The 12,244-nt window shown below is 45.1% G+C and overlaps 1 protein-coding gene across 1 annotated transcript in view; it reads right to left on the bottom strand.

The window, feature by feature from the left end:
- The window catches only part of TRPM8 (transient receptor potential cation channel subfamily M member 8), a 67,559-nt gene that overhangs the window by 35,415 nt on the left and 19,900 nt on the right, over window positions 1-12,244 (bottom strand). The window contains exons 9-10 of the mRNA XM_007519641.2: window positions 10,355-10,457; window positions 5,721-5,839 (exon numbers count right to left, since the gene is read on the bottom strand). Coding sequence (XP_007519703.2) covers window positions 5,721-5,839; window positions 10,355-10,457 — 222 coding nt within the window. The remainder of the gene's footprint in view (window positions 1-5,720; window positions 5,840-10,354; window positions 10,458-12,244) is intronic.

Below are 12,244 nucleotides of genomic sequence, written 5' to 3'. Positions count from 1 at the left end.
GAAAGAGACCACAGCACAGAGACTTCCTTCAATGTGGTGGCGGGAGGGAGAACCAGCCCAGGGGCAGGGCACTCGCCTACCAATGTGGTGGGAGCTGGGCTCAAGCCTGGATCACACACATGGCAAGGCAACGCACTATCCCAGAGAGACATTTCACCAGCCCAGAAACAGTAAGGTCTGTGAAACTGGCCTGCTGTGAGCTTGGCTGTTGTCTGGCTATAGTCAAGTATCTAATATCACTTTACATATAGTATCATAACTGCATGATTATGTGTGTGGTTCTCATATGACCATACCCACACAGGGCAGTGTTGGCCAAGAAGTCCTCCCAGGGGCTGGGAGCGAGCTCGCCTAGTCCAGGGCAGGCCCTCTTGCTTCTCTGTCCTCGGTGCTAGAGATCAAACGAGGGGTCTCACTCATGAAAGGCATGTGTTTTACCCACCGAGCTGCCCTCCCACTCCCTACCAATGCCATGAATAAATCTTATTAAATTCTAAGCTTATATTATTTAATGTTACTATTGACTGAATTGAACCACCAACTCAAAAAAGCCCTAAAAAGAAAAAAAGTTGCAGTCAGGGATCACTTAATAATGAAGTTTTTTGGTCAAGACCTCACTACCCCATCATGTGAGGCCTAGTCAGGGAAGCCAAGGATTTCCTCCCACACAAATATGATGGATGGGCATAGACGTCCAGTGGATCCTTCTCTCCACCATCACAGGTCGCTTCCATCAGGAACATCATCATAAGCCCGCGTGCAGTGCTTCCCAGGACCATGCCCGCACTATAAAGTAGCAGCGATAAGGACAGCTCCACTCTCTGAATGGAGGCTGGGTCATCCTGCCCTGCCATTTGAGGAAGACTGGTCCTCAGAGGACAGCAGCCTAGAATGTTCCCAGCCGTGACAAATGAACTGTGAGCTCAAACCGACAGGGACTCAGAGGTCACACAGGCTCCTGTGCTAAATATAAACATAGATGGGCCCTGGGTCAGGAGGGTAAACAGTTAATTTTATTCATAGATTTTTTTCAAGACTGAGAGCTACTCTCTGCCCTAATCCAATTTTCTAGCCCTTTTCTCTACTCTGACATCATTTTCTCAATAGCTATCAAACTCAAGCAAAAACTGTGATAGTTGTGGGCCCGTAGGAATATGCTTAAAATGGGCTTCCTAGTTTCTTTCCATCCTAAGACCCCTATCCTAAGATAAGTCTCATCTGTTCTGTTCCTGCTTTCTGGTTCCTGTCCATTAATCATTTTGTCCCACTTTATATCTTTCTTTTTTATCTCTTTGGGTCTTTTCTTACTTATTTATAAAAAGGAAAGACTGACAAAACCATAGAATAAGAGGGGTATAACTCCACACAATTCCCACCACCTGAACTCCATATCCCATCCCTGCTTTATATCTTACTGACTTTCTTTTTTTTTATTTCTTTATTGGGGAATTAATGTTTTACATTCAACTGTAAATACAATAGTTTGTACATGCATAACATCCCCCAGTTTCCTATATAACAATACAACCCCCACTAGGTCCTCTGTCATCCTTCTTGGACCTGTATTCTCCGCACCCACCCACCTCCACCCCACAGTCTTTTACTTTGGTGCGATACACCAATTCCATTTCAGGTTCTACTTGTGTTTTTATTTTTTCTTCTGATCTTGTTTTTCAACTTTTGCCTGAGAGTGAGATCATCCCATATTCATCCTTCTGTTTCTGACTTATTTCACTTAACATGAATTTTTCAAGATCCATCCAAGATCAGCTGAAAACGGTGAAGTCACCATTTTTTACAGTTGAGTAGTATTCCATTGTGTATATATACCACAACTTGCTCAGCCACTCATCTGTTGTTGGACACCTGGGTTACTTCCAGGTTTTGGCTATTACAAATTGTGCTGCCAAGAACATACGTTTACACAGATCTTTTTGGATGGATGTGTTGGGTTCCTTAGGATATATTCCCAGAAGAGGTATTGCAGGATCATAGGGTAGGTCCATTTATAGCCTTCTGAGAGTTCTCCAGACTGTTCTCCACAGAGGTTGGACCAACTGACATTCCCACCAGCAGTGCAGGAGGGTTCCTTTGACCCCACACCCTCTCCAGCATTTGCTGCTGTTACCTTTTCTGATGTATGACATTCTCACAGGAGTGAAGTGGTATCTCATTGTTGTCTTTATTTGCATTTCTCTGACAATCAGAGACTTGGAGCATTTTTTCATGTGTTTCTCAGCCTTTTGGATCTCTTCTGTGGTGAATATTCTGTCCATGTCCCCTCATTTTTGGATGGGGTTATTTGTTGTCTTGTTGTTGAGTTTGGCAAGCTCTTTATATATGTTGGTTATTAAACTCTTGTCTGATGTATGGCATGTAAAGATCTTCTCCCATTCTGTGAGGGGTCTCTTGGTTTGGGCAGTGGTTTCTTTGTGAAGAAGCTTTTTAATTTGATGTAGTCCCATAGGTTTATACTTGCCTTAGTCTTCTTTGTAACTGGATTCGTTTCATTGAAGATGTCTTTAAAATGTATGTGGAAAAGAGTTCTGCCAATATTTTCCTCTAAGTATCTGATAGTTTCTGGTCTAACACCCAAGTCTTTGATCCACTTGGAATTTACTTTTGTATTTGGTGAAATATCTTGCTGACTTTCAGCCACCAAGTTGCAGATGCTACCATGACCGACTTCCCTGGGCAGACAGCCTCACCAATGTGTTCTGGAACCTCACCTCCCCAGAGCCCTTCCCCACTAGGGAAAGACAGGAACAAACAGGATAAGGCTATGGATCCACCTGCCAATGCCTATGTCCAGTAGAGAAGCAATTACAGAAGCGAAAGCTTCCACCTTCTGCACCTCAAAAAGAATTTTGGTCCAGACTCCCAGCAGTAGAGAAATGATAGGGGGAATATGACCACATGGTTCTGAACTAAACTCCATCAGGACCCACAGAGAGAAGAGGAGAAACAGAGGGACATGTGGATATAGTAAAAGGTGTAAGTGTGACTTGGAAAGCAGGAGCAAATGGGACCATAGGAAAAAATGGACAAATATATACAAAAACAGGCAGATAGCTGTAGAAATCATAATTAACTAAACCTTAGGAGAACTGCTGAAGCTTACAATGGAGGGACTGGGGGTTCAGAACTCTGGAGGTGGGAAAGGTGTGGAGTTGTACCCCTGTTATCTTGTAATTTTGTAGATCAGTATTAGATTATTAATAAAAAATAAGTAAGTTAACTGCCCTAAGAAAAGTGTTGGAAAGGCAAAACAAAAAACAAATTAAGTCAGCTCTTGCTAAAACCAGTCTGAGTTAGCACTAAAGTGGACACACTGAAATCTGTGGAACTTGGAGAGTTAAGCCACACAGATGGGCCGACTTCAGGCTCCCTCCTCTCCCCGTTATATGCCCATCACCCTGCCCCATCCTGAACTGAGTTAATAACATTGAATGTCCCATTCAGCATGAGGCCCAAGTTTGTTACCTTGTACCATCTGACCCCACTCACATAGCACACTGGCACACAGAGTCCACTTATGAGCTAACTAACAAGGCCTGGTAGTTGTCCTCTCACCTTCAACTCACCAAAGGCTTGCAAAGTGCAGTGGGGCACATTACTCTGCAAAGACAAACCCAGGAGAACACCTGCCAATGGGCTAGATTCTTTAAAAGCCCACAAGTTGTTACGGTTTGCACTGTGTCATTGAAATAGATCACACAGACCAAAAGTCTTCATCTTGGATTATGAAACAGACCTGTGTGTGCTTTCTGAACCTGGCTGCAAAGGGAAAACTTCCGAGGTACATACACCTGGAAATCTAGGCACACGTGTAGCAGGGACGTTCTTGACGCATGCTACAGAGAATCTCACTGAGGAGAGAAGAACATGAGGTAGACACAGCCTCACACATCCACATGTGGCAGCGGGTCACTGCTCCTGCAGAACAGACCTCCTCGTGGTGCCTGCTTTCACCTTGTTCTGTCCTCAGAGGACACAGCTAAACAGTGTGGGTCTGGGGACGGGTGGTGACCACTCAGTAGAGCACACATGTTCTCATGTACAAGAACCCAGGTTCAAGCCCTTAGTCTCCACCTGTGGAAGAAGGAAGAGGGTTTCTTTTCATTCTTTCTTTCTTTCTTTCTTTTTGATAAGGAATGGCTTATTTATTTATTTATTTTTATTTTTATTATTTTACCAGAGTACTGATCAGCCCTGGCTTATGGTGGTTGGGGGATTGAACCTGGGACTTCGGAGCCTCAGACATGAGTCTCTTTGTATAACCATTATGCTATCTAACCCTGCCCTGGCTTCTTTCTTTTAATGAATATATGTTTGTATATTTCTTTCTTTAAATAATCTTTTTTATTATTAATAGTTTGTTACAAGATCATAGGGTTACAGTGTATAGTTTCACACCATACCTGCCACCAGAGTTCTCTGTCCCCACCCTTTAGAGAAGGAAGTTTTATAAGCAGTGAAATAGTGCTGCAGGTGTCCCTATCTGTCTGTCTGTCTGTCTATCTCTATCTCCCCACTTCTCTTGATTTATCAAGAAAAAAAAAAGATAGAGAAATGGCCTCCAGAAAATGGCGTATTGAACCAAAGTAAAAGACTCTGGGGTGGGTGGGGAGACTACAGGTCCTCTGAAGGGGTTGTACTGTTATATGGAAAACTGGGAAATGTTATACATGTACAAACTATTGTATTTAGTGTTGAATGTGAAACATTAACTCCCCAATAAAGAAATAAAAAAAGAAAAAGAAATGGTCTCCAGAGTGATGGATTTACTGGCACAAAGACCCAGTGATAACCCTGGTAACAAGGAAAAAAAAAAGGGAAACAATAAAGAAGAAGAAAATACAGGTTTGCAGCTCTCATGAAAATGAAAGTGGGAAAAGGCCATTGTGCTGGGGGAGTCGTGTTTACTTGACACACATCACCCACACTGCAGGCGAGTCCTGGCCGATTCACCTTGCCTCTTTCCTGCCTTTCTTCCTTCCTGCGTATCACTGCTGACAGTTGTTAGAACCTCGCCAGGCAGATGGGGCAGGGTACCCACGGCCTTGATCTTCAGCCGAGCGAGTTCTGATAAGCCACTTCCCATCACCATGCGCGTGTGCTTTCTCCATTTTTCTGCCCATGGTTCCCAAGAAGAGATCCACACCTCTCCCCACCAGGTGGGGAAGCCCCCCCCCCCGACACACACACACACACACACACACACACACACACACACACACACACACTGTGGCTGAAGGGACACATACTCTGGACAGTGGGCTAGGGAAGCAGCATAATGATTATACAGAAGGCATTCATGCCTGAGTTTCTGAGGTCCCAGGTTCAGTCCTCAGCACCACCGTAAGCCACAGCTGAGCAGTGCTCTGGTATCTCTCTCTCCCTCTCTCCCCCTCTCTTCCTCTCTCTCTCTCTGTATCTTTCTCATTAAAATAAATAATTAAAAATAAAACTCTGGGTGGCATGGGTGAACTAATATAGTGTTACAGTAAGGTGTTTAATTTTCTTATCTCTTCCCACGAAGCCCCCAAGGTCAGTGCTATCCTTCTATGCCAATCCTAGAAAGTGGGGCTGGGCAGCACGCATGTGCCAGGATGGAAATCTCCTCTCCAAGACTGACTCGCTAGGGAGAACCTCGCGGGATGTGGAGCAGCCACGCCTGGACCAGGACCTACAGCCACCCAGAAGGACGTCGGCTTTACCTCCCAGCGCCGGTCGTTGGTGAAAATCTCATCGTTGGCCAGGTCCAGCTGGTTCCACTCCAGCAGCAGCTTCAGCTGCCCGCTCCAGTTGTCTTTGTCTTGCTCGTTGGTACTGAAGGCTGGATGAGAGAAGAAAGGAAGGGAAGCAATTCAAGAATGTCCCATACGTGAGAAAATCCAGAACAGCCACACAGCCAATCACCAAAGTCATCAGAGGTGTTGGTAAGCACGCTCCCTCAGAACCAGGCATCCAGAGCTAGCCTTCCACTTTCTTTCACCTCACTGTTATTCGAATACCAGGGTACATGGTGAGAGGGGCCAGGTGGTGGCACACCTGGTAGAACCAGCATGTTTCTGATACAAGGACTCCATTTCAAGCCCCTGGGCCCCACCTGCGAGAGGGAAGCTTCACAAGCAGTGAAACAGTGCTACAGGTGTCTCTCTCCATCGCTATTCCCCTCCCCTCTCACTATCTCTCTGTCTCTAACCAAAACAAAAAAGAAAGGGAAAACATGGGGAGGGGAAGGGTTGCCAGGAGCAGTAGATTCATTGTGTAGGCACCGAGCCCCAGGGATAACCCTGGCGGCAATAATAATAATGATAACACTAATAATAATTTAGTAACTTATTTTTAAAGTATACGGTAAGGGTCAGTTCGGGTACTAATAATATCGTGCCATTGTATATCCTAACAGTATAATGGTAACACACCGGTCCCACAAATGTTACATTTCCAAAGCCAAATCTAACTCATACTGGACCTAACACTGTGAAATCACGCACCACAAGGGGCAATGCCCTGTAGGGCTTTCCCAGAGCTGATATATTCTGCATCTATGTGTCCTTCCAGATACAAGCCCAGTTTGAGAACTATCACTGCAACCACACTGCTGGCAAACCAAATAAGGGACGTGCAAGTAAGTAGCTGATGTGAAAGCGGCATCTCCCGGAGCCTGGTCCTGTACGTCAGATCATCAGGCACCTCAGCGTGTGAGGAGACTCTGCCACGGTTGTTTCGCCAGGCGGTACCCACCCAGATGGAGTCTGAGGACATCAGAATCACACATGAGGATTTATTTTCCCCCAGAGCACTGTTCAGCTCTGGCTTATGGTGGTTTGAACCATAAGCTGGGGATTGAACTTGGGACTTTGGAGCCTCTGGCATGAGAGTCTCTTTGCATCACCATTAACAGATAAGGATTCATCTCGAAGCTACAAGAGTATTTTATAAACTCCTGGAATTTAATCAAAGTCATTCGTGTGTGTGAAATATGTATGTATGTTGTACAAGTATGGAGGACTCAGTCCAGGTCTATAGATTTTTGTCAGATTCTCTAAGGAGTCGGAGACAAAAAAAAAAAAAAGGATTTTATACCACTGTCTGGCTCTTTGGAGCAAAGTTATGATTCTACTTAAACAACCTTTTAGTGAAATTAAAAAAAACAACAATTTGTTCTATTAAAAACATGCCACCAAAGAAAAATTTAACCCAGCAAATCAGCAGAAGTTCTCACTTAATTACTGTATGATAATCATGATTAAGTGCAGAGATTACATTTCAGTAAAGCTGTTTAGAAATAATAAATGGAGGCCATTAAAAGCCACAGAAAGCAACACAAGGCTGAAAGCTGGGACTGGCGACATGCGTAGAGAAAGAGCAGGCAACTTCATACACAAAACCCATGGTTTGATCCCCAGAACAAAACACTAATAAGAAAGACAAGTGGAGCCTCATAAACACTGGGGCAGTGCTCTGCTCTGTCTCGCTCTTCCACATGCATATGCATATACTTGTTAAAGTTAGTTTTAATAAAACTGCATTTTTTACTCCTTTGAAAAACCATGTAAAGAGTTCTTAAATAAATAAAAATGGGATTACATTATGACCCAATAATATTACTCATGGGCATTTATCCAAAGGACACTCAAGCACTAATTTGAAGGGACCTATGCACCCCTGTGTTCATAACTGCATTGTTCACAACAGCCAAAGAGTGGAAGCAGCCTGAATGTTCACCAACAGATGACTGAATAAAGAAGTTATGAACCCCATCCAAAAATGGGGGGGGGGACTTGGACAGAATATTCACCACAGAAGAGATCCAAAAGGCTGAGAAACACATGAAAAAATGTTCCAAGTCTCTGATTGTCAGAGAAATGCAAATCAAGACAACAATGAGATATCACATCACTCCTGTGAGAATGTCACACATCAGAAAAGGTAACAGCAGCAAATGCTGGAGAGGGTGTGGGGTCAAAGGAACCCTCCTGCACTGCTGGTGGGAATGTCAATTGGTCCAACCTCTGTGGAGAACAGTCTGGAGAACTCTCAGAAGGCTAGAAATGGACCTACCCTATGACCCTGCAATTCCCCTCCTGGGGATATATCCTAAGGAACCCAACACATCCATCCAAAAAGATCTGTGTACACATATGTTCTTGGCAGCACAATTTATAATAGCCAAAACCTGGAAGCAACCCAGGTGTCCAACAACAGATGAATGGCTGAGCAAGTTGTGGCATATATACACAATGGAATACTACTCAGCTGTAAAAAATGGTGACTTCACCGTTTTCAGCCAATCTTGGATGGACCTTGAAAAAATCATGTTGAATGAAATAAGTCAGAAACAGAAGGATGAATATGGGATGATCTCACTCTCAGGCCGAAGTTGAAAAACAAGATTAGAAAAGAAAACACAAGTCGAACCTGAAATGGAATTGGAGTATTACACCAAAGTAAAAGACTCTGGGGTGGGTGGGTGGGTGGGGAGAATACAGGTCCATGAAAAATGATGAATGAAATAGTGGGGGTTGTATTGCTAAATGGGAATCTGGGGAATGTTATGCATGTAAAAAAAAAAAAAAGAAGTAGAAACGCAAAGCAGAAATTGACTGAGTTTGGAGTATGGCACCAAAGTAAGAAAGCAGAAGTATACTAGAGTTTGCAGTGAGTACCTCCCTAATACTTCCTCTCCACTTTTCCAAGCTTTGGGTCCATGATTGCTCAACAATTTGTTTGGCTTTGTATGTTAACTCTCTTTTCAGTCACCAGGTTCCAGGTGTCATCAGGATGCCGGCCAGACTTCCCTGGATTGAAGACACCACCAATGTGTCCTGGAGCTCAGCTTCCCCAGAGACCCATCCTACTAGGGAAAGAGAGAGGCAGACTGGGAGTATGGACCGACCAGTCAACGCCCATGTTCAGCGAGGAAGCAATTACAGAAGCCAGACCTTCTACCTTCTGCAACCCTCAATGACCCTGGGTCCATGCTCCCAGAGAGATAGAGAATGGGAAAGCTATCGGGGGAGGGGGTGGGTTATGGAGATTGGGTGGCGGGAATTCTGTGGAGTTGTACCCCTCCTACCCTATGGTTTTGTTAATTATCCTTTCTTTAATAAAAAAAAAAATGTGAAAAAAAAAAGAAAAAAAAAAAAAGAAAAAATCATGTTGAGTGAAATAAGTCAGAAACAGAAGGATGAATACGGGATGATCTCACTCTCAGGCCGAAGTTGAAAAACAAGATTAGAAAAGAAAACACAAGTCGAACCTGAAATGGAATTGGAGTATTACACCAAAGTAAAAGACTCTGGGGTGGGTGGGTGGGTGGGGAGAATACAGGTCCATGAAAAATGATGAATGAAATAGTGGGGGTTGTATTGTTAAATGGGAATCTGTGGAATGTTATGCATGTAAAAAAAAAAAAAAGAAGTAGAAATGCAAAGCAGAAATTGACTGAGTTTGGAGTATGGCACCAAAGTAAGAAAGCAGAAGTATACTAGAGTTTGCAGTGAGTACCTCCCTAATACTTCCTCTCCACTTTTCCAAGCTTTGGGTCCATGATTGCTCAACAATTTTTTTGGCTTTGTATGTTAACTCTCTTTTCAGTCACCAGGTTCCAGGTGTCATCAGGATGCCGGCCAGACTTCCCTGGATTGAAGACCCCACCAATATGTCCTGGAGCTCAGCTTCCCCAGAGACCCACCCTACTAGGGAAAGAGAGAGGCAGACTGGGAGTATGGACCGACCAGTCAACGCCCATGTTCAGCGAGGAAGCAATTACAGAAGCCAGACCTTCTACCTTCTGCAACCCACAATGACCCTGGGTCCATGCTCCCAGAGGGATAGAGAATGGGAAAGCTATCGGGGGAGGGGGTGGGATATGGAGATTGGGCGGAGGGAAAAAAAAAAAAAAAAAGAAGTTATGGGACATATAGTCCATGAAATACTACTCTGCAATCAAAAAGATGATATTCTGTCCTTTGCGACAAAGTGGATGGAACAGGAGGTGATGATGCTTAGAGAAACAAGTATAGAGATGAAAGACAATTGCTGGATGGGTTCACTCATATGTGGGATCTAGAGAATTGAAACACATGAACTTGCAGCAATAATAATAACAATAATAATCAGAAGTAAACAAACTGCCTCCAAGACCTGGTGAGAATTTGGTGTTTCCCACTGGGAGCGTGGGGACACAGACCTTTGATGGTGGGTGTGATGTGGAAGTATATACCCTGTAAGGTAAACCACCAGTAATCACAATTTTTTTTAAATGGGCTGACTCCCCTGCTCCCCCCCACTAAAAAAAAAAAAAAAAGCTGCACCATTGAGAGGAGCAGCTCTGACTCACCTTTGTAAAGAGCGTAGGAAATAGCGTTGCTCACAATCTCGTCCCCAGCTTCCTCCATTTTAATCACTGTTAGGAGGTGAGAGCTTTCGAGAATCTCTTTGAGCTGCCAACATTCAGAGAACAAAGCTGTTGGCCAATCAGTGTTGGGAGGAGGCACATCCATCCCTCTCTTCTGGTAAGGACCTTTTTTTTTTTTTTGCCTCCAGGGTTATCGCTGGGGCTCGGTGTCTGCACTACGAATAAACTGCTCCTGGCAGCCATTTTCTCTTTTTATTGGATAGGACAGAGAGAAATGGAGAGATGAGGGGAGGCAGAGAGAAGAGAGGAAGACAGACACCTGCAGACCTGCTTTACCACTCGAGAAGCATCCCCAGGGGTTCAAACCCAGATCCTTGCTTGGGTCCTTGAGCTTCGTGCTATATGCGCTTAACCGGGTGTGCCACTGCCCAGTCCCCAGGACCTCTTCTTTTTTTTTAAAGCTAGTTGTTAAAAAGCCACACATGAAGGAGCCTCAGACACTGGCCCACACCCCCAGCACCTGGTCCCAAAGTGGCTAACTTCTGCGCTGGCGTCATGAGTGAATAAATGAGACCAGGGCAGCAGAAAACCACAACAACTGTGCATGTGAATTCACGGGTGTTTCCACCACAAGCACGGTAGACTGCTGGAAGCGGGACAGATGGAGGTGAAAGGAGTCACTGAACTTGTGGGGGGCATCAGACACAGCCAGCAGACCGACCGGCGTGGGCCAGAGCTCAGCTCCAAAGCCACAGAGCAGCATGAAACCCCACAGCCACGGTAACAGAAAAATCACATCAGGCCCAAGATATCATTCACTGGCTAGAGCCAGTTTCTGTCAAATGTGTGGGCCAGCTTGGAAGCCCTGGTACCCCATGAGGAATGCAACAGCACTGGGTCAGTCACTGGCAGTCATCACAGAGACTGAGAGGCGGGGCCGGGTGGTGGCGCACCTGGTTGAGTGCACATGGTACAGTGCACAAGGACCCAGGTTCGAGCCCCCAGTCCCCATCTACAGGGGGAAAGCTTTGTGAGTGGCGAAGCAGGGCTGCAGGAATCTCTCTGTTTCTCTTCTTCTCTATCTCCCCCTTCCCTCTCAATTTCTGGCTGTCTCTGTTGAATAGATAAATAAAGATTTAAAGAAGAGATTGAGAGGCAAAGAGAAGTATCTAGGGAGAGACAGGCAGAAGAAGAGACACCTGCGGCATGGCTTCACCCTTGCAGGCTGGGGCCACGGGCGAGCGTGGGGCCACGGGTGTGGTGTGTGTGTGCTCTACAGGCAAGCCGGCACGAGGCCCTTCTCTTTCTTGCTTTATTTTTTCTCTGCTTCTTTTTTTTTTTTTTTTTTTTTACCAGAGCACTGCTCAGCTCTGGCTAATGGTGGTGTGGGGGATTGAACCTGGGATTTGATGGAGCCTCAGGCTTGAGAGTCTGTTTGCATAACCATTATGCTTTCTACCCCCCACCCTTTTCTTTGTTTCTTTCAACTTTCTTTTCTTTTTTTAAATTTTATCTTTATTTATTTACTGGATAGACAGCCAGAAATTGAGAGGAGAAGGGAGAGAGACAAAGACACCTGCAGACCTGCTTCACCACTCACAAAGCTTTCCCTGCAGGTGGGGACCGGGGGACTCAAACCCGGGTCTTCGTGCACTGTAGCATGTGCGCTCAACCAGGTGCGCCACCACCTGGGCCCTCAACTTTCTTTTCTTTTAAACTTTCTTGCTTTCCTTGTATTTTTAATAGGCCAGAGAGAAATGGAGGTGGGGCGGGTAGAGAAGAGATGCAGGCAGACGTCTGCAGCACTGCCTCACCACTCATGCAGCCTTCCCTCTGCAGGCGGGGACCAGGGGCTTGAACTCAGGTCCTTGT

Source organism: Erinaceus europaeus, chromosome 7 (genome assembly GCF_950295315.1).
Source record: "Erinaceus europaeus chromosome 7, mEriEur2.1, whole genome shotgun sequence".
NCBI lineage: Eukaryota > Metazoa > Chordata > Mammalia > Eulipotyphla > Erinaceidae > Erinaceus > Erinaceus europaeus.
Note: the sequence above shows the minus strand (reverse complement) of the source record. Positions and strands in the feature narration are given on the sequence as shown.